The sequence below is a fragment of the Pogoniulus pusillus genome, chromosome 26, assembly GCF_015220805.1.
Source record: "Pogoniulus pusillus isolate bPogPus1 chromosome 26, bPogPus1.pri, whole genome shotgun sequence".
NCBI classification, from domain to species: domain Eukaryota; kingdom Metazoa; phylum Chordata; class Aves; order Piciformes; family Lybiidae; genus Pogoniulus; species Pogoniulus pusillus.
Window position 1 is genome coordinate 11,636,049 of NC_087289.1, and position 22,692 is coordinate 11,658,740.

Here is a 22,692-nt window from a genome sequence, read left to right on the forward strand (position 1 = left end):
TGACATTACAGTTCTTTATTTGTTTGCGAATCCACAATCTATACAGGTATTTACAAGGCATGAAAATGGATAACAGCACAAAATACAATTGAGGTATAAGCTAAGAGCACAGTATGTCATGTTTCAATAAATAGAATTCAAAATTTGTAAACTAAGTGACCAGATAGATGCCTCTTGTTTACTAAAACCATATAAAATATCTGTTAAATCTCACGTGAGGTAGAGGACAGTTTTGTGTGTCATGTAATGCAACCACAGCAACGTGAACAACCAGACTGTACATCATTGGCAAAGTATTAAAAACTGCTGAATGCATTGATCATTACCTATCTATTTTTTTTTCCCCACAGGCTTTCTTGTTTCAGACTGGTCAGTCAACCTGTTGCCTCGAGCTGAACACAGGCTCTGCTCTTTTGCAGCCACTTTCTGTAGTTTGAGAGAACTGTACTGGCATATCAACGTCAATGAATGCTGTTGAGAGCTGAGTGTGAAAACACAAAGCCAGGTGTTGTCAATCAGAGAGCAACACGAAGGCAACAAAATACTTGAGAGCAATTTTTGGATGTTTTCTAGAATTAGTTTCAATACAGTATAGCTGTGCTTTCCTTTCAGTGAGGTATCTAGATGTGAAGCAAAAAAACCTCAATTGATGTAAGAATTCTTACATTTAATCCAATTTGCAGAGAGCAAAATTTTCTACTGCTTCTTTGCTGCACTTGATGAAACGCTTGAAATTCATCTTTTCATTCCCAATTGAATCACTAACCCTGAAAGAAAATGATTTTCTAGGGAATGGTGACAGGCTACAAAGTGGTTGTGCAGTTTGTTAGCTGCCACCAAAAAAAAAAACACCAAACCAAAAACACAACAACAAAGAGGAAACAAACTAAAATGGATGTCTTCTTGAAATAGAAATGTGCAACAAAGAAAATTCCACAAGGTCTCTAATGAAAACTGCTCAAGTCTTAGTACCAATGCAACGAGCAAAGAGAAAACTGCAATTTGCAGCTTCCTACTGACAGCCTGAATAGAGTTAGCGAAATATTGCAAGCACAGATTAACAGGTAGGGGTAGTTACATCTTCTGGCGACTTCACTCCATAGAAAAAACTCTGTTGTGTGGATTAATTACATGAATTAAGTGCAGAAAAATTACAAAAGTTGTTATCTTTACTGACAATCAAAATATATACTCTACAGACAAGTGAATTCTAGGAAGCTGACCCTGACAGCATTTCAAGGCCAACTTCATGACTAATGCTAGGAAAGCTTCCCAAAAATTTCATAACACATTCTAGCTATCCCCTCCCCCAACAGAAAACAAGAATGAATGAGTAAAACATTGTGACTTCTAAAATATGGGCCAAGACTTTTTTGTTCTGTTTTGCCAGGCCACCAGTAGCTTTATGCTCCCACTCAACTTTTCCTACTCCACTAATTGCATTATGCCTTTACTATATACAAATGATTTTACAGCTAAGCTATCAATATATTAAATACAGAATAAAATTAGTTTCAGAATGTGAAATGCAACTACATTTATCTACCTCCTCAAACTAAACATATGCTTTACAGAAATTAAACAACAGACTTAGTTAAGTTTGGAGATTTAGATTGAAATCTCTTTTGTCTAGGGATAAGAGAGCCACGCTGGGGAAACAAAAAGGAGAGCTTTCAGACTGCCAAAATGACAAGAGTTTCACTCTCTAAGCTCTTCTACTTTATTCTTACATACACAAAGCATGGGTAAAGGTCTCTTTTATTAAAAAAAAAAAAAGCCCACAGAATCATAGAATCAGTCAGGGTTGGAAGGGATCTCAAGGATCCTCTAGTTCCAACCCCCAAAAGAAACAAACGAAACAGGAGAAAATTAAATATTCACCTTGAATCCTGCTTACTTTGTTCCAGGAGGTGCACTAGGGCAACTTTAATCTTGGTCTGGGTGTTTAATAATGCAGCTTCCAAACTTATGGGCAATTTTAGGACTATCACAACTACCTGGGAAAATCACTTCCTGCCTGAAAGATCAGCAAATAACAACACATGAAATGAGCATACTGTGACTAAAAGTGAGGATCTAATGACAGAGTTGGTTTTTACCATTAAGTGTGCACTTAAGTGAGAGCCCCTAAGTGTGCATTCCAAGGTCCTACAGTAGGCTGTATAATAAACCATTGTTAACTAGTATAAGGTAGTGAAAAAAAGGCCAACATGTATTTGTTCTAGAACTTATACAGTACTATTTACAGCTCACTAAAAAACTATCTTTCAAAGACAGTGAGCACACAAAAATCTATGGCACATTTATGTATACATTATTACTTAAAATCGGTATAAAATCAAGTCTACACATAGGAAAATTAGGTTATGTAAAGGGCCTGAAAGCAACAGGTAAGAATTTTAAGAGGGTTACAATAATTTAAAATGCATTCTAACTTCGAGTTAACTAAATGGAGTATTTACAAAGCTACTTTTAAAGTCATTTTAATAAATGTTCTATCAGGGTTGTTTTTTTTTCAGCCAGATGTTTTAAAACGAGTAAGAGCTGGAATTGCTACGACTTTGTGTAGCTGCTGGAGTTCTTGCAGCAGGGAAAATATTAGTACAGACTACAGCCAGCAGCATTTTAAAAGCTGGTTAACAGCTGGTTGAGGTGGCTAAAGCACAGGCTGAGGCTGTACAGTACTCCACTGCTGAAGATCAGGCAGTGGCAAAAGGGGAAATGTGAGCAGACAGACAAGAGCTGAATGGAAACCAAATATACAGTATTCTAGTACAATAATCCCATCAGGATTCCATACATTCAACAGTTAGTTTATAAACACTGTGGCTAATCACTTACTGCAGCTGTATCAATGAAGCCTGTATGGCCTTACCTACACCAACAGCCAATCGAGTCTGGTTCAAAGCACTGACACTGAAAAGCAACCACAAAGGTTATCTTTGGATCCTTTAGCAGTACTTGGATGAAACTTTCAGTTTCCCAGGATGGGCTTTCCTTAGTGGCCCATCTAGATAAGCCAACAGAGGTTCTGCCAATCAAGTTGGAGTAATGCCAATCAAGTTGGACTACTCCCAGCTCCATTCCCTAATAATCAGACTTTGGTCATCGTTCCTGCCCGCTTTCCTTCCAGCCATACTTTTGGTGGTTGTTACAATAGAACACTTGTGTTTTTCAAGCAAGTGGTGCCTACACAGCCAGGATAATTTTTAGCCAGCACCTTTCCTTCCAACCCATACTGCAAAGACAGGCTTCTTCCTTTTCATTTGCTTTTTAAAGCAAAACAGGAAAGGGGAGTGGAAGGGGAAAATATCATCTGGGTTCTTTTCCAATCAACATTGACAAAGAAAATTATCTCCTTTTTTTCCACCTAACCTGCTTTAATTGTCAGTGTAAATATGACACAGAGCTCATAAACAGAATTGTACACAGCTAGAAAAGAATCATCCCATGATTCCATTTAATTTACCACCTCACTTCTCAGACAATTTTAAAAGGTATGTGCAATTTGATCTTTCTCTGTGCTAGTCAGCCATGTTTTACCACTAAAAGGAAAACAACAACAAAAAAAGAGCTCAAGTTTTCAGTTATCCTGGTTTAGGAAAAAAACAATAATTAAGGTAGATTTTTACCAGTGGTTTAATCCCAAACTAACTGAAATACTAAGAGGAATACAAACCTAAGTACCTCAAACCCAGAAGCTAAAAGGGACAGGTTAAAATTATGTAGTGAAATACTACAACTACTCAAATTTTCCTAGTCACTGACATCATCACCAGCAAACATCTGCCAGCTGTATCAAACCTTTTGGAGAGAAGTGCAAAAAGTATTTCTTCATCCAACTTTGTAATCATGCAGTTAATCCACTAGGAACCAGACTTCTGAAGTACTCAAACATCATATATACATAAAAACAGCAATTCTGTACAATTACACATTTTCAAATGTTATAGCTTCACAAACATGCTGTATTTCTTAACTCATGGTAGCATTACCATGCCACTCAAAAGCAGAGACTTAGCAAAACGATTTTCAAAGTGCCATATCTCAGGGGTTGATATTTTTTTTTCTTGTTAAGCTATTATCATCATCATCACGTCAAGTTAAGGCCTGTTCTATGTCATGAAAGAAAAAAAAAATCACGAGCTGGCAAAAAGCTCGAGGTGTGGAGGCTCAGGGTACTAAAGAAACTAAAAGATATTTGTCAAAGAACACTGCTTTGCTTGAAAGCATTTGTAACTGGAAAACAGTTAAGTCAAGCTTTCTTGGTTTCTAGAAGGAAAAGCCTCACCCTCAAGCCTTTTTATTAGCATTTCTTTCATATCCACTAGATAGAATAAAACAAACAAACAAACCTGTGAATTGTTTTTCACTTCCAAAGATTTCATTACAGCTGTAAATTTAATTTACAACAAAAAAGAAAGAAAAAAACCCACACCACCCTTAATGTTTTTTGTTGGTTTTTTTTTTCTTCCAGCAAAGCAAGCTAAATGCTGGCTCTAAAACTCTTTAGATTCATAATGAGCTGTTAAAAATACTTGACTTCACACAATGAAATTATGGGCAAAACTCTCACCGGTAAATCACTTCTGATGATGAATCATCTATCACTGTGCTGATTTGGAGTATTACCTTTGGGGTGAAAAGCTGCCTTTACTTTCCCCAGTTTGAGAACACAGAATTCTCTTTAAAACCCAAACTCCTTTTGACCTTGAAAAACTCAGAACGCTTGTAATGTACTTTTGTAAGTGGATGTGCCATTGATAGCAAAAGAAGGGTCACCACACATATTTCAAACAGACAGTGCCAAAAGGTCGAAGAGTCCTCAAGACTGCATTAGAAATAGACAGAAACTGGTCACTCTAAATCAGATTTTTCATAGTCTGAGAAAAACACCAGTACAAAGAACTGCAGATTTTCATTGGTTAGGAAAATCTAAAAAGGTTTACCTATCTATCTCTAGGTATTTATATTTATGTATATCTTCATCTGGGCTTGGCTGGGAAATAGAAATCTGTAGAGAATACTTCTTCTTATCACACAGAAACTGCTCACAATTCATTAAAAAGCACAACACCCTGTTGTTGCTTCCTCTTCCAGTTTCTATTTTCCTTTCCCGTTTTTGGATGACTTCAGGATCTGTAGCTTCAATTCCTTTATCATCATCTCTAACTTCTCCCTTGCCTCTCGTTCTTGTCTCAGTTCATCCTGAAGCTCTTGTCTGTCTGCCTCTGCGTGATCCAATCGCTGCCTCAACTCTGCCAGCTGTAAAACAGAGCATATTTTAGCAAGCTTGTTTGGAAACGTCAGCTACTCACTTCATCACTGAAACCATTATCAGATAGAAGTATTTCAGTCCACCTGTATTTATCAGCTCACCTTTTACTGTTATCAAGAATTCTGCAGCTTCCCAATTTGACATTAGCAAAGATGCACAAACATCACACTAAATTAAAAATGGGAAAGCTTGATTTTTAAATGCATCAAAATTGTAGATAATTGAACTGTCACAACAGGCTTTGTCAATAATGAAAGGTAATGTGGTGATTCCTGCATCAGAGGCTTCACAAACCCCAGAATAAATGGCACTTTTTCATTTCCCACGTTCATTTCTCTTACCTGACAAAATATTACTTCCATATTTCAAAGCCTGAATGCATTTGTAGAACAAACAAACCCACCAGCACTGTTTTCTGATATCTTTTAGCATAAAGGAAACAGAACTACCCAGAAATGACATTGAGAAACTCTTGAATGTGACCATCTGTGCATTTGAGTTTGTGTGTTTGTTAATATAAACGCGACTCCACTCTGGTTTTTTGTGTTTAAACACAGAAACTAAATCAGCAAAACTCAAACTTTCTGGAGTGTTATCAAAACTTCTTTGCCATGAGGATCTGGAAACACCTGATGCATTTTTCAAGTGTGAAAAAAGCTGCTGTTAAAATGCATTTAGGTGTACTACCAGCAGTTAAACCATGGAGGAGACTGGAAACCAGTCCCCTTCTTTACCACTGATGTAAGGAGTCATTTCACAGAATCATAGAACTGTCAGGGTTGGAAAGGACCTCAAGGATCATCCATTTCCAATCCCCCTGCCATGAATCACAGAATCAACCAGGTTGGAATAGACCTCCAAGATCATCCAGTCCAACCTAGCACCCAGCCCTATCCAGTCAACCAGACCATGGCACTAAGTGCCTCATCCAGGCTTTTCTTGAAGACCTCCAGGGACGGTGCCTCCACCACCTCCCTGGGCAGCCCATTCCAATGCCAATCACTCTCTCTGGGAAGAACTTCCTCCTAACATCCAGCCTATACTTTCCCTGGCACAACTTGAGACTGTGTCCCCTTGTTCTGTTGCTGGTTGCCTGGGAGAAGAGGCCACCCCCCACCTGGCTACAATGTCCCTTCAGGGGACACTTTCCATTCAATCAGGTTTCTCAGAGCCACATCCAGCCTGGCCTTAAAAACATCCAGGGATGGAGCTTCCACCACATCCCCAGGCAACCTGTTCCAATCTCTCACCACTCTCACAGTGAAGAACTTCTCCCTAATGTCTAATCTAAACCTACCATCTTCTCTCCTGGATCCGTTCCCTCTGGTCCTATCACTACCCAACATCCTAAAAAGTCCCTCACCAGCTTTCTTGTAGGACCCCTTCAGATACTGGAAGGCCTTTCTAAGAAAAAGACCTCACTGAATTAAAAAAAAAAATCACCTGCCTTTATAATGAGAGGTGTCTACCTGACCTAAATCATTGCTAACCACACATCTCTCTGCAAATGAGGGAGACAGCTAATGTGAATGAAAGAAGCAGGGGTGTACAGGATCACAAAGTGCTGGCCAAGTGCTATGAACTGTACAGGGCAAAGGAGCTGCTGTGCTGATTTTAGGGAAACAAGATTCCCTGGACTTTCATCTCCACTGGAACAATCAGAAACATTCAAATGGTTCTTTGTATAGCCAGGAATCTTTAAGTAGTTCTTAGATATCAACAGGCTATTAGTGCAAGTCTTCTGAGTCCACTGCTTTGGTAGGCAGACTGGTGCTTACGGAGTACTGGGTCCAGCTCTAGAGCCCCCGGTGCAAGAAAGACATGAACCTGCTGGAGTGGGTCCAGAGGCCACAAAAATGATTAGAGGGTTAGAACATGTCTGCTCTGAGGACAGGCTGAAAGAATGAGGTTGTTCAGCCTGAGGAAAAGGCAGCTCCTCAAAGACCTAATGGCAGCCTTTCAGTACATAAAGTGAGCCTACTGGAAAGATGGGGACAATGATTTTAGCAGGGCCTGTTGGGACAAGACAAGGGGTGATGGCCTTAAACTAAGAGAAAGGAGATTCAGCTAGAAAGGAGAAGGAATTTTTTTTGCACTGAGGGTGGTGAAACACTGGCCCAGGTTGTCCAGAGAGTTAGTAGAAGCCCCAACCCCAGAAACATTCAGTTCAGGGTGTCTGGGGCTCTGAACAACCTGATCTAGAAGATGTCCCTACTCACTGCAGAAGAGTTGGATTAGATGACCTTTAAAGGCCCCTCCCCAATCTAAAGCATTCTATGAAAATGACCACTGACTCCACTTTGCAGCAGGTCTCTGGTTGAGTTCTGATTTCCAGCTCTAGGGAAAGGTTCCAGTACTGGTTATGCTGTCCTACTGTGACTGACAGGGTAAACCAACAATTAAATCAGACAATTGTGACCAGCAGGTCGAGGGAAATGACTCTCCCCCTCTACTCTGCTCAGACCCCACCTGCAGTACTGCATCCAGTACTGGAGCCCCTATTACAAGAGGGATGTGGACATGCTGGAGCATGTCCAGAGAAGGGCCAGGAGGATGCTCAGAGGGCTGCAGCAGCTCTGCTGTGAGGACAGACTGAAAGAGTTGGGGCTGTTCAGTCTGGAGAAGAGGCTCCCAGGTGACCTTCTTGTGGCCTTTAAGTATCTGAAGGGGCCTATAAAAAAGCTGGGGAGGGACTTTTTAGGCTCTCAGGGAGTGACAGGACTAGGGGGAATGGAGCAAAGCTGGAAGTGGGGAGATTCAGACTGGATGTGAGGAGGAAGTCGTTCAGCGTGAGAGTGGTGAGAGCCTGGAACAGGTTGCCCAGGAAGGTGGTTGAGGCTCCACCCCTGGGGGTATTTAAGGCCAGGCTGGATGAGGCTGTTGCCAGCCTGATCTAGTGTGAGACGTCCCTGGCCATGGCAAGGGGGTTGGAACTAGATGATCCTTGTGGTCCCTTCCAACCCTGACTGATTCTACGATTAATTCAACAAAGAAGTTAGAAAGGCAGAGAAGACACTTAGTGCCTCTTCAGACAGGTCTAGAAAGAAAAACAGAGATTTAATCAAGTTGCAAATCCCAAAATATTAATTTTGTTTAAGGCACAAAGAGAGTTCCCTCCCATCCCACTGTTCTCAGAGAGAAGGGGCAGCCTGGGCAACTGCTTCAAGAAGACCTTGAGAGTTGTTTAAAATGCTGTCCTGTTGCCAGGATCTCTGTTTAACAAGGGTACTTTTGCTTAGAACCTAGGGTCCAAAATCTGTTCTAAGACATGATAAAGGGAGAAAAAACTTTGAATTGTATGGTGTGAACAGCTCTACCACACAGGTAATTACAGAGTAAACCTTCATGTGAGGAGCATATTTATTCAGTTCTTAAAATCTAACTTCAAAAGAAGCAATCAAACAGGCTCCTTGGGGACCAATCTATGGTTTTTACCCTCTAAAGAAGGTAAGCTGCACAAGCCACATAAAACATGCTATCCATGATTATCTTAATAAAACAGAACATGTTGTTACTTGCAGTAATAGGGCTTGTACCAGATGTTTAGTAAATCAGGCCTTAGTCAGAGAGGATTATTTCTGGCAGCAAAGACTAGAAATCTGTGGAGTGGGATGTCACGAAATTAGATTCATGAGAAGGATTTATGATGTTAGTCTCTGCCCTACTCCCCAAAAACACCAAAACCTGTCTCTCAAGTACTGCCTGTTTGTTAGTTTGAGACAGTAAGAACAGGAAATACACACAGCTATGAGCAAACGACCACAAAGCTCTACAGAGCTTAAGTTTGAGATTCTGTTTACTTTTAAAAACCTGTGACATGGCACAAAGCACACCACTACAAACTTAACCGTAACTGCAACCCACTTTGAAAAGGGGCATTCCAAGGGTCTCTTTGGCATTAACTATATTTTTCCCATTGGAATGACACAAACAAACCTTCAACATAAAGAAGTTTACAAAAAAGGAGTTGAAAGGAAAGAAATAAAAGTTTTGCCATACGAACCCCAGAGCAGAATAAGAGAGAAAAAATATCATTTTTGTTTCCAAAAGGGCTCCTGAGCAAATACTTTGGTAGAGCACAGAAGGTGGGGGTTCATCAGATCCTACCACCAAGGAGCAGAAAGATATGCTACTAATCTGACAAAAAAAAAAAAAGGTTGAGAGATTTGGAATTATTCTAACAGAAAAAGAAGAAAAAGAGGAGTTTATTTCTCTGAAATAAGAATGTTTAATACTCTAGCACTGGTCAGCCTACATAGATTTAAAATGTGAGTTGCTTTAAATGAGGCTGTGAGAGACTTGATGTTTAAGATTAGTATTTGACCAATAATAGCTTTTTCTGTGAGTTGCATTCTACCTCAGTGTCAGTCAAGGAACAGAGAAATAAATACTGCTGTCCCTGTGACCTATGCTGGTATTCATCTGTGGTATCAGAACACATAGAGAAGACGAAACCTGAAGGTGGCTTGAGCAATAGCTTCACAATTTCCTAACAGACTAAATATGGCTTGGTTTGAAAGGAGCTTTCCCTTCTCACCTGTGCTGCATATTCAGCTTCTTTGTCTTTTTCCAAATTGGAGTCACAGCTACACTTCTGCTTCATCACTTGGTCCAGTTTCTTCTCCAAGTCTCTCTGCTCAAAATAAAACTCTTCCATTCTTTGAGCATGCTCTGTTTGCAAGCATTCAAGTTCTTTTTGTAAGTTCTGCTGCTCTTCAGTTAGTTCCTTCATAGCCCTGGAGTTGCTTAACATTTCTACTTCCTGTCAAAAAAACCCAAACACAACAACATACAACTTGATTCTCAGACCAGAAGAGTAGAAAGCTGAATTTCAATGTGTATTTGGAAACACTGAGGTCAAAAAGAGCACATTTATCTACTGATAACAACATCCTGATAATGGTATTTACCTACTTACCAATGACAGGTTGGAATTCAGTGTAAGCATTTCGTTTTTAAGTAATTATTTATACTGCCTAAGGACCTGGAGCTCCCAGAAGCATTCACAACTTCCAGCTGTGAACCTCAGAAAGCAGAAGCATTTATTTACTGAAATGTACTTTGAAGATGCAAGAAGTGCATCAGCAGAAAACAAAATAAATGTGTTTGATTTTTTTTCCCCACTAACATTTTGGGTTTTTTTTTTAGCTTATCTACAATCTTCACCTTCAACAGCAGAACAACTTAAAAGCAGCAGCTCAAAGGCCCTACCTGAGCCTAGAGATTCTAAGCTTAACATTAAACAAACTGTTACGTCTGGTCTAAGAATGTAAGGAACAAAGATTGTGTTTAGCTTAATTCAGGGAGGTGAAATGAGACAAAAATCACAGCTCCTGATGTCAACCATTATTGAACAAGACTATTAAGGCTCCCCTTAAAAACAAGGGCTTACCAACCAGAAATAGGAAGCTCCCTTTCTTTTTTATATAGGACATGGAAATGAGACCACTTCTAGAACACAAGAAATTCCTAGGAAGTCTGCATCTTTAAAAGCCTGAAAACTGAGAGTTTTTAGAGAAATTAAAACTGTATCTGACAAAATATTCAAGCATTTGGATGACATTTTAAAGTGAAAGAAGTACTTCTAATTTCCATGAAACAAAAAAAGGTGCTGCTTGAACACAGTAGCTGCAAACTGAAGAGACTCCAATTATGCTCAAAACTAATGAGTACAATGAATATTAAAGATTTAGTGTCTGGATTCAAGCTGGGGGGGAAATGATCTGTGTATTTCAGTGCTTCTAAATGACTGTAATCTGTGATAATGATTCCAGACCCAACAAGCTACCATCAGTTTTCTGGTGTCAGAACTGAAAAGCACTCAGATTGGCACTGTACCATTTGCAGCTGCTGCTTCCTCCGCAAAATAGTATTCAGTTTTTCTTGCTGCTTGATATAGGTTTTCATTACTTCTTCCATGATCTTTCCCTTGTCATCCTCACAACTGATGTCTTTCATGAGAGTAGGGGACAAGGTTTGCAGATCACTACCTACTTCCACACGGCTAGAATCTCTAGTGATTCTGGAAGAGCCACGCTCAGACTTCCCACCTCTTGCAGAACGAGTTGACACAGGTGGATCTACAGAGAAAAGCAAAGCACCGCATAACAGTCACAGAAAATCAAACTTCCAGAGTGAAAGATATGAGAAGAAACCCTGAAGATTGTAAAAAGTTCAAATGAATTTTTGGCAAGCTGACGTGATGAAATGTCAACTTGGTGTTGAGCTTTCCAAAGTTACCACAGAAGGGCTTATGTTGGAAGAGACCTTAGAGATCACCTACTCCAATCTTCTTCTGGGCAGGGACGCCTCTCAACTAGACTCGGCTGCTCAAGATCTCATCCAACCTGGCCTTGAAGACCCCCCAGGAAAAGGCATCCACAGCCTTCCTGGGCAGCCATTCCAGAGTCTCACCACCCTCATACTGAAGAGCGTCTTCTTAAGACCCAGCCTAAATCTATCCTCCCTCAACTTAAAACCATTTGTCTTTGTCCTGTCTCTAGACACCTTTATGAAAAGTCCCTCTCCAAACTTCCTGTAGGATCCCTTCAGGTACTGAAAAGCATCTACAAGGTCTCCCCAGAATCTTCTCTTCTCTAGGCTGAATAACCCCTGCTCCCTCAGTCTGTCCTCACATCAGAGGTGTTCCAGCCCTTGGATCATCCTTGCGGCCCTTCTCTGGACTAGCTTCAACAGCTCTGTGTTCTATAATGGGGAAACCAGAACTGGATGATGGATTCAACATGGGATCTCACAAGAGCAAAGGACAGAATCACCTCTCTTGACCTGTTGGCCACACTCTTCCTGATGCAGCATAGCACACAATTTGCCTTCTGGGCTGCCTGAGAGCACTGCTGGCTCCTTTTAAGCTACTCATCAATCCATACATGCAGGTGTCTTTCTTCAGAGCTCCTCTCAGCCCACTCTGCACATAGCCTGGATTTGTGCCTGTTACAGAGCATAAAAACCCAACACAATTTTCCCTACTCACCTGAACGTTTATGCTGCTCCACACCAGTTTTCAAGTCAATTTTTTCCTGTTCTTCAAGAGAAAGCTCTGGATAAGAGGCACCTTTTTTGTGCTTTCCATTACTGAGTTTCTTCTCTGAATGTCCAGATGAGGACTTAATTACTTCTGAAGCTCTGGCTGCTGGTTTTGCAACATCTTTGTATTGTGATGCAAGAGATACGTTTGGGGCCACCACTTTGTCACACATATAAAGGTAGTAGCTGCAGCAGGAGAACAGGAAAATTAAGAATGAAAGACAAAGCATAATAAATGGTAGAGAGCAGCAAGTTTGATTTAACATTATTTGAAACTGTAAAAGCTTTAAAGAAGAACACATGTCCTTTACAAACTTCTCCTATGCAAAAGGAAACTCACACAATCCACTTAATCTTTCACGAGTAGATTATCTAGATAAGGTTTTGAGGCTATCAAACAAGAGGATTTTCCAAACATGGCTGATTAAAATAATCATACAGAAAAATCACATGAAGTCCTCATTTACATGCAAAGAGTGAAATTAGACTGCCATTAGAATCCAGACCCTCTAGCACTGTCATAATCCTTATATTAGCAATGGGGGATGGGGGAAAGTGATCAGTGCAGTGAGTGAGCCTCTCACTCTTTAAATCATAGAAATAACCAGGTTGAAAGAGACCTCCAAGATCATCCAGGCCAACCTAACACCCAGCCCTGGCCAATCAGACCATGGCACTAAGTGCCTCATCCAGGCTTTTCTTCAACACCTCCAGGGATGGTGACTCCACCACCTCCCTGGGCAGCCCATTCCAATGCCAATCACTCTCTCTACCAACAACTTCCTAACAACATCCAGCCTAGACCTCCCCTGGCACAACTTGAGACTGTGTCCCCTTGTTCTCTTACTGCTTGCCTGGCAGAAGAGACCAACCCCACACCTGCATACAGCCTCCCTACAGGTAGTTGTAGAGAGCAATGAGGTCTGCCCTGAGCCTCCTCTTCTGCAGGCTGCACACCCCCAGCTCCCTCAGCCTCTCCTCACAGGGCTGTGCTCCAGGCCTCTCACCAGCCTCACTGCCCTTCTCTGGACATGTTCCAGCATCTCAACATCTCTCTTGAATTGAGGGGCCCAGAACTGGACACAGAACTGAAGATGTGGCAAAGATGTATACTGACAGCACTGGGGCATGTCTGAGACCACTGCTGGACCTCCTTTCCCACATATGCTGAACAATTCATTTGGATTTTCACAGCTCCTGGGAGTATCTTTCTGTACTGCCCTAAACTATTCTCTCAGCTTTTGCCTTGTAGAGAGGGAAAAGGGTGTCAGGATGCTGGATACTGCATTTCATGTCACTGTCTTCCACACTCCTTTCTCCTAGTTCTGAGGGCAGGCACCAACAGAAACTGCCAAGTGAGGGACTATCACGGAAGTTCCACCATTCATGTTTGCATGGGAAGTAGTTTGCTGCATGTGTGTTGTTCTGATCTCACCCTTACATGGTAAATGTGTAACCACAGGAGGATGAGGGCAAGAGGTAGGTGAAGAAAAAACGCTCCCCTGCTTGGTGCAGATGACTCTGTACTGCACTAAGGAAATGCACTTGGTTTCTAAACCAGGAAACATCAACAGAAAACTCTGTTGCAGACACTGTTCCAGCATGGAAGAAAGCCTCCAAACACCTTTACAAGGCTTTTTTTGAAAGGAAATAAAGTTGCACTCAAGATAAATCAGCCCTGTGAAGCTTTCTACCTGCATTAACTTCTGTCATTCCCACTTTGAAAAGGGAAATTGTACTTACATTTCAATTGTATAACACTTGTGGATCACAGTTGGAGCCTGCACCAAACCCCACTCCTAAGAAGTATGTTAGTATTTACACCAGGATAAGTATAAAAAGTTAGAGTTCAATTATTCCTGTGCCATCCCTTACAGCTCTCCTAACAGTTCAGGTTGCAAACACTTTTCTTATCCTTAATACTTTTATTATCCATACATAGCCAAAAAAGCAATGTAAATACCTGCACATACCAGCACTTAGAGTTCTACACAGGAAATTAATTTACCTGGGATGGAAAAAGGAGGGTGGTTGAGGATCAGTTTCTGCTTCTTGCTTTATAACTGGATACCATTGCGGTAATTCCAGGCTCTGCTGCTGAGAATCTCCCTGAAGAAAAGAAAATAAATGGTAGAGGCATACATGTTAGTTACTCTCCTTAAGGGAATAGCATTTACACCATTAACACATACACAGCAGACAAACTGGGGTGCTGGCAAATGGAGTGTCTGGTAGAGAGGCAGGGTGATGCAAGCCACAAAAGTTTCATCAATCTCCAATTTCCCATTACAGGCGAAGCAGTAACGAAATTAAAAGGAAATCTCTTTACAAGCTTATATAAAAGCTCTGCTGAGTTTCCAGAACCCTGCCAGAGGCATGCTAAAAAATGTTTGGGAGAAACAAAAAAGCAGAAAGCAGGATTCCCAAACGGTTCTAGGAGCCTTTTGCAATAAAATATCCACATCACAGTAAGCACCTGCCACCTACTTTATTACAAAATAAAACCTGTGAATAAAATGGAACAACTCCTGGTGTTGCAGAGACACAAATTTCTTCAGCTGTCACCATTTTTTATTAGAGAAGCGGGCAGAGCTGCTGCAGTGACATGACAACTCCATTCCCTGGGCAGCAACAAATAAAATCAGAATATATCATCCTAAAAAACCTCTGTGCATTTGGTACTCGGAGAGCAATTCTTGCTCTGTTTGTCTCAAGACATTACTTTATAGTCAGTTACTGGTGATACCTTGTGCTCTGCTGCAAAGTTACTACTCATTTCGAGTGAAAAGTCTCTCCTTATATATTGAAACAAGACTCGCAGCTAAGAAATTGTTTCTTAATTTCATTGTATTTAAATAGCCTTGGGAAGCAGGTTTTGGGGAAAGGCATAGCTGGTTGACCCCAGCCAGCAGCTGAGCACCCAGGCAGCTGCTCCCTCATCACCCCCAATAGTGGGATGGGGATAAAAGCAAGAAAGTTCCTATGTTAAGATAAAAACAGTTTAATAGGTGGAGAAAAGAGGGGGGAAAAACACAACTGAAGCACTGGAATGGGCTGCCCAGGGAGGTGGTGGAGTCGCCGTCCCTGGGGCTGTTCAAGGCAAGACTGGACGTGGCACTTGGTGCCATGGTCTAGCCTTGAGAATTGTGGTAAAGGGTTGGACTTGATTATCTGGGAGGTCTCTTCCAACCTTGTTGGTACTGTGATAGGATATTGCCCATTACGACCCACAGGCACACTGATACCCAGCCAGTCTTTGAATGAGGCCCACCTTAGATGCCAACCTCCCCCTTTCTTCTCCCTTCTATCCTAATTTGTATTGCTAAGCAGGGCATTATACAGCACAGAGTCTCTCTTTGGCCTCTGCCAGTCTCTTGCCCACCCCCATCCCACTCCCTGCAGCGGCTGAGCACAAAACAGAAAAAGTTCACTGACACTGCCCAAATGCAGTTCAGCAGCACCCAGAGCTCTGAGGTGTTACTAACACTGTTCTAGCCACAAATCAGGAGTGCAGCACCACACAAGCTGCTAGGAATACAGCTACCACCACTCCAGCCAGGCCCAGTAGCTTTGGAAAGTTGCTCAATGCCAAAAAATCCCAACCTATAAAGCCAAAACAAAAAATACCCTACCGTACCAAAAGCTTCTTCTGGCATTCTAACAGCTTCACAATTCCTTGCATACAAGACACATATCAGAAAAGTTTGTATTTATACAGCCCCAAATAAACTGTTACAGAACTTCATCTCTGGCAGTGGAGAGAGTAATCAATTACACATGTGGCTTGCAGAACTAAATGCCACTTGACCATGAGGGAGACCAAATCCCATCTGCAGTATTTTGGTCCAAACTTTAAGCCCACTCAATTCAGCTCTAAGACTGAGACTGAAATTTAACTCCACCCCTTCAGTTCCAATGCAGAAAGAAAGGAGGGAGGGTGGAAGGAAGCCAAGGTCCGGAGTAGTAAATTTATAATCAAGCATTTAAATCATAAGGATTTGAAATACAGCAAACAATCTCTAGAAAAGCAGCCTCATTCTGACACTTGCCAAGGTTTTTCTTCTACTTTCTCAGATCATTCTAATAATTTCAATAATGTACATACATTCATAGAATCATACAATCAACCAGGTTGGAAGAGACCTCTAAGATCATCCAGTCCAACCTAGCACCCAGTCCTCAACAATCAATCAGACCATGGCACTAAGTGCCTCAGCCAGGCTTTTCTTCAACATCTCCAGGGATGGTGACTCCACCACCTCCCTGGGCAGCCCGTTCCAATGCCAATCACTCTCTCTCACAACAACTTCCTCCTAACATCCAGCCTAGACTTACCCTGGCACAACTTGAGACTGTGTCCCCTTGTTCTCTTGCTGGTTGCCTGGCAGAAGAGACCAACCCCACCTGGCTACAGCCTCCCTTCAGGTAGTTGTAGACAGCAATGAGGTCTGCCCTGAGCCTCCTCTTCTCCAGGATAAACACCCTCAACTCCCTCAGCCTCTTCTCACAAGGCTGTGCTCCAGGCCTCTCACCAGCTTCCTCACCCTTCTCTGGACACATTCCAGCATCTCAACATCTCTCTTGAATTGAGGGGCCCAGAACTGGACACAGTCTTCTAGTTACATTACAGCTAGTGCACAGCAATCCAATTCTAACTTCTGAATCACATCATGTCCATGCTTCAGGACTTCAATTTTAACGTTATATATTTCCATGTTGAATTACCTATCAGGTAATCTGCATTTTCAAGTTATTAGTTCAGTTTTTCACATTCTTATCTATTCCAAATGGAAACCAACTGCAGTGTCTACTCATGAGTGTGCATTTATGGCATAACTTGCTATTGAATTCTAACTGAGGCAAGAAAATGAAAGGTCGTTATAAACAGACACAAAGCCTTATTCCAACACAATTCCTTCCTCATCATCTAAGTTCACAAAGTAGGGATTAAAGAAAAGCATCTCCCTCAATGTATACATGTATATTTCATTACCTGAAATTGAAATGCTCTTAAATAATTTTATGAAAACATCATATCCACATCAATTTGAATGGCTTCTACCTAAAATGGTTGAAAGTGCCACATGAAGAACTTTTCCTGTAAAGCTAATTGTACAAAACTGACCTTTAAGGAAAAGGAACAGGAGGTAAGTAGTGGCTTCAGACTAATCATTAAGGCAGTAGTTTTAGCAGGAATGGGACTTATGAAAACATTCAAGCTATGTTAACTCCCCTTACTGCAAGCCTATCCCCCACACACAGTGACAAACTCAAGGAACAGCTCTGAGGGACAAGACAAAGTCAAAGGGAAGGAGCATCTAACAGCACAAGGGATCAGCAGACGTAGGGACAGCTGTTTCATGAAGAGCAGGTGGATGTTACACTGCAGCCTAGGGCTCCACAGAAAATGAGAAACTCGGTGACAATCAAACACACAGCTTACAGATCTTTTATCAGCACAGGGAACAGAAAGGAATTAACCTTGTTGAGTGCCCTGTCTGCTCTGAAAATACAGAAGGTAAAAGCTTATTTGTACTGTGAGGTGAATAAACTCAAAGTGAAATGCTATGAAGAAAGGCAATGCACAGGATTTAGGATGCTCCAAAGACTATGTGATTTAATTAGTGATTTATTATTATTGGATGGACAAAGATCTGGCCAAAGGCAACTGTTCTTGCTCCAAGGTAACCTTACAGACGCATCCGCACTTCTGAGGACTGACTCAGCAAAGGTGGCAAGAAGGTGACAGAACAGGAAATGGAACAACCTGCAAATAGATTTCCCTAGGAGCATAAGATAAGAGAATCACCTCCATGTTGTACCCAGTATCTCTCACACCACAGAAATGAGGGAGAGACAACAGAAGCAGTCCAAGGTTCTCAAGGACAAGGAAACAGAAGCTGCGCTCCCACACTCCCCCATTAAACTCTTCCAGTCTCTTGCACTTCCCAGATGAACATCCATTAGGAAAAAAAAAGGCAAAAGAAATCTCCCCCACCATTTTATCTTTGTTCAAGTGTTCAGTTTCTCTCTGATTTCATCTGCTGCTTTGTATGAGAGAACTTCACAGCTCTGCAACAGAAGACTCCAGAAAGTTTTCTGTATTTCATTTGCCCTGTTACTGCTAATTGCAGCTGTTTGGTCTTTTCTCATCTGTACATGTGAAACTGAAAGGCCTCACGGTCTGAAATCTGCTAGTGTGAAAAGGGAAGCAGTATTTATAGGTATGAGTATGAAAGACTGCTTCCACTGATACACCCAGCAATGGTTTATTACCTGCATTGTCACTGCAAGGATAAAGATCATCATGTCTTCCTTTGATGAAAAGCAGTTTCCTTGCTATGAATTTGCCTGCATCTTCAAGTAATTCAGCACATGGAAAAAGCAGTCATATTGCAGGCTTTTATGGACATTTTCTGCTAAAATCCCTTACTACAGGTTGGCACAACTGTAAAAATATCTGTTACTACAGCACAGCAAGCCTTTCTGCAGTACTAACTCTTCAGAAGTTTATACTGAATGGCATCAACCTACAGCAAACCTCGCAGGGCTCAAGCACCCAGAATGCTTTCACTGCTAGCTTGAAATCCACCACAGGCAAAATGTAGCCACCAAACAGAGAGAGAAATGCCAAGTACACTGAAAATAAATGCAGTCACAGGGCAGGGACCATTTAAAAACTGCTCGTGTTTAAATTATACCCTCAAAAATGTACATTCGTAGAACGAAAACATCTATGATGTTCAGCATTTATCTGATGCTTGCCTTACTCTTTAAAGTAGCAGCTCTCTAAAGGAAAAATAAGCTCTGTGTTTTTGAAGGACAATGCAGACTTGCAGCAGTATTTTAGGAGAAAATCCAACAGCTATTATTAACCACTGTCAAGATACCGGCCTACAGCTCATTACTTGGGCTGCTTAAAAACCCCTTTCTTTTTGGCATATTTCTCTGTATAACTGATTAAAACAGAAAGCAGTTGCTAAACAAGCTGACTCTGGGCTTCTGAACAGCCACTTATCAAGGCACCACTACCCTACATGCAAGGTCATAAGATGGGTGGTTAGCAAGGCAGGTGGCCATACCCCACGCATGTGTGTGCTAGAGTAAAACTAACAGATGAAGAACTAATTTGTAACACTTGGTTTTCATTGTAATACTCAATTTTCAAGCTCCTTTCTGCTTTGCTCAGTTGCTGCAACACACACTGCATAAAAACATCCTGAAAGGTCAAACGGGAGAAAGAAAATTTCAGCAACAGCTCTGAATTTTCCAGAGACTGCATACCTCAGAACAGAACAAGAACCAACAAAGCCAAACCTTGCAGCCCAAAGAGGAAAGAGATTACTGCACCTTTTAATGAGAACTACCTTCCCATGGTGAAACGCTCTCACAAATTTAACTTAGGCTTGATTTGACAAGCATTGCCATTTACAAAAGGCAAGCAATGCCCTTGCCAAACAAGGGTTTATGTGTGAGCAGAGAGAGAGCTGTGAGCTTTACAAGACAAGGTGCACTTACTTTGGATCGAGTTCTTTTCTGATTTTTCTCGCTAAATTTCTCCTTCATTTCCTCCAAGAGATGCTTCAGTTCCCGCTCCTCCGACGTTCCCAAGTATTTTTGGTTAATATGCAGGTAGCAGTGCCACTTGGCTGACTCAAACCCCCAGTGGCAGGTCCTCTTGTCTGGGGATCTGTGTGAATGCATCACAAACGTCTGGGGGGAGAACATCCCGTAGCACTCTAAACACTGGATACAAGGATCATCTGGGGCAAGGTAGAACTGAGGTGCAAACAACCCCTGGCACTTGCCCAGGCATTCATGCTCTACTTCAAAGGCACTGCCAGTCTCTTTCAACTGGGCCAAGGTGTTCTTACCAGGGAGAAAACTGCCGTTTTGAGGAAAAGTGCGAGGACGTAGTAAAGCATTGCATAGTCTCTGAGCATCAGTCAGCGTAATTAGCCCACAGGATGGAGCATTAAATGGAAGAATTCCCAAAACCTTCAGAATATGAAGCTGGTCAGAAGTGCACCTGGAGCAGTAAATATACAGTTCATCACACACCGTGTTGATCTGTTGCAATGAAAAGTCACGGAGAACCGAATTCAACACCTGAGGCAGGCAAAGTCTTTTTTCTCCTCCCACTTTAAAACAGGAGATCGATTCCCCCTCCAGTAGAGTCTGGGTGAGTTCTGTGGAGCTGTCCGGAGGAATGAGCAGCGGACCAGAGAGTATTTGCGGCGATGGAAGAGGCAAGAAGACAGTGGGTGACATACTTTCCTGGGAATATCGAGCTGAAAAAGCTGCTGGTCCACCCAGTGAACTCTGGCTGCTGAGGTGGAACTGTGCCAATGTGTGTTTCAAACCTGGATTTAAATTCAAAGGCTCAGATAGCGAAGCGCTGTTTGGCTTGGCAGTTTCCCCATCGGCCTCCGCAGGAGTTTCATCATATTCATCCAAGTTTTCCTTCTTTATTGTTGGCAATTTGTCTATTACAACTCGTACTTTGCTATTTACATGCATTTCTGTCATTGCTTTTTTTAGTGGTGGACTCCCATCCTCTCCAATCCCACTCCTTTTCTGGTCCGAGACTAGACCTAAAGGGAAGTTAATTTGTGGGCCCTCCATTGCTAAACACCAGGACTTGGATAAGTCAGTGTTGAATATGCATTTTCCTGCTTATTAATACAAAAAAAACCGATTTTGAGTGATCTTAATTACCTCAGGTACACCAAGCCTCGTACTCTTTTCAGCAAAACATGACTCCTTCAAGCCTGCAAGAGTAAAAACTGCAAACCATTTTGCAAGCCATACCATAAAATTATTGGAGACGTTACAGAATTTTGTCTTGTAGTTATTTGTTCAACTTTCTAGTATAAAAACCCCACTGCAGTAGGTGTACAAAAGGCTTTTCCTCACACCCTACCCACTATTTTACAGCAATTTAGTAAAAAAAAAAGCCTTGATACAAGAGTGTCCATTCTTGATCATTTTTTTTTTCTCTTTAAAAAATAGATTGTCTCTTCCAGTAAGTCTCTATTTAAATATTAAAATAGAAAAAATGGTCTCAGTGTGAAAAACACTGATCTCAATGCAACTGATCCAAGGTGGAGTTTAAGTTGTATGAAAATTTTATTCAGTGCTTTCAGCTCCCGGAGATCAAACACAGTCGTAAGGGCTTGCTTTATTGTGCTGCCAACTTTGATGATTTCACCACCATCATCACAGAGTTACTATGGCAGATTGCAAATATATGTCCAAATTAAGAGCCGATCCAGATCGTCGGCAAAAAAAAATACCCAAACGTCCCTCGAGAGTCACCTTTCGCACAGATGTCACTGGTGTGTGTCACAATTTTCCCACCCCGAGTTACTAGTAACAGAGGTAAGATCCAGGCCATCGGCTAGACTCATGCCTTGTGCTAACAGGGAGTTCTGCCAGTCTCTCCAGATAACCTGTGAAAACAGAGGCCAGCCATAAGCCACCCCGGAACGTGAGTTTGCTACGTTTGCAACGTTTCTCAATTAATTACGAAACGCCAGCGCGCAGAGAGCTCTCCTGCAAAGCCCTAAGCCCCATGACAAGCCCCAGCAGATGGGGGAAGCTGGCAGCGGCAGCAGCAGACAGCTCCCGAAGCGCTGCATTCGCCGCCCGGCGAGCGGGCAGGGGGAGGGGGGGACGGCCCCGGCGCGGCTCTCCCACGGCGTGCAGACCCCGGGAGAACGAGCTTTCCTCCATCCCTCCCGGCCGGGAGCCGGCATCAAACCCCGGCAGCCCCTTCCCGGAAAGGCTCGGGACGTCGCATCCCGCCGCCTGCACCCACTCCCTCCTCCCTCCCGCACCGTGACTCACCTCAGCCCGCCGGCACCGCTCCGGGCAGGCTCTCCCCCGCCCCCTCCCGTGCCCGCCGTCGCCGGTCCCGTCCCCCCCGCCCTGCCCGACTGCCTGGGAAAGCAGCCCGCCCTACTCGCGTCGCTCCGCCGCCACAGTCCCTTCTCGTCCCCTTCTCCCCGCCGTCGCCCCCGCCCTACGGCTGCCCGCACCCCCCTTCCCCCAGCCCGCCGTCGCTGCCGCCGCTCCCACCCTCCCCCCGGGGCCGGCGCGCCCCTCCCCCTGTTCAGCCTCATCCCCCCCACTTCAGGCGCTCCCGTCCCCTTCCCCCACCGTGGGGCCCGCCGCGCCCCCTCCCCTTCACGAACCGGTTAAGTCCCCCGGTAACTAACTCCCTTCAGCTCCTCACCCGACGCCGCGGGGGCTCCGGCAGCCCGAGGAGCGGAACAGCCGCCGCGCACGCACCGCCCACCCGTGACCTCACTGCGGAGACGGCGGCGGCCGGAGACAGCCACGGAGACGGCGGCGGCGGCGCGCGGGCA

At 42.9% G+C, this 22,692-nt stretch overlaps 1 protein-coding gene across 4 annotated transcripts; it reads right to left on the reverse strand.

The window, feature by feature from the left end:
• SKIL (SKI like proto-oncogene) lies at positions 1-22,692 on the reverse strand. 4 transcript variants are annotated; one of them, XM_064164908.1, is made up of 7 exons: positions 22,560-22,692; positions 19,841-21,774; positions 14,331-14,431; positions 12,270-12,508; positions 11,117-11,358; positions 9,816-10,040; positions 1-5,265 (listed from the first exon to the last, which is right to left on the reverse strand). In XM_064164908.1, the coding sequence occupies exons 2-7, from the start codon at positions 20,945-20,947 to the stop codon at positions 5,104-5,106; spliced, it is 2,076 nt and encodes a 691-aa protein (XP_064020978.1). In that variant the 5' UTR covers positions 20,948-21,774; positions 22,560-22,692; the 3' UTR covers positions 1-5,103. The 4 variants fall into 4 exon arrangements, with proteins under 4 accessions (XP_064020978.1, XP_064020979.1, XP_064020981.1 ...); XM_064164909.1 differs by having other exon boundaries at positions 22,519-22,692; XM_064164911.1 differs by lacking the exon at positions 22,560-22,692 and adding an exon at positions 22,484-22,507.

Bases quoted from the DNA above. Each gene is read 5' to 3' on its own strand.
- SKIL (XM_064164908.1), bottom strand. From the start codon at position 20,947: ATGGAGGGCCCACAAATTAACTTCCCTTTAGGTCTAGTCTCGGACCAG. The intron at 12,509-14,330 runs GTAAATTAATTT...CTCCTGCTGCAG, and splicing joins CCCTCCTTTTTCCATCCCAG to CTACTACCTTTATATGTGTG. The intron at 11,359-12,269 runs GTGAGTAGGGAA...TTTTCTCTGTAG, and splicing joins GGAGCAGCATAAACGTTCAG to ATCCACCTGTGTCAACTCGT.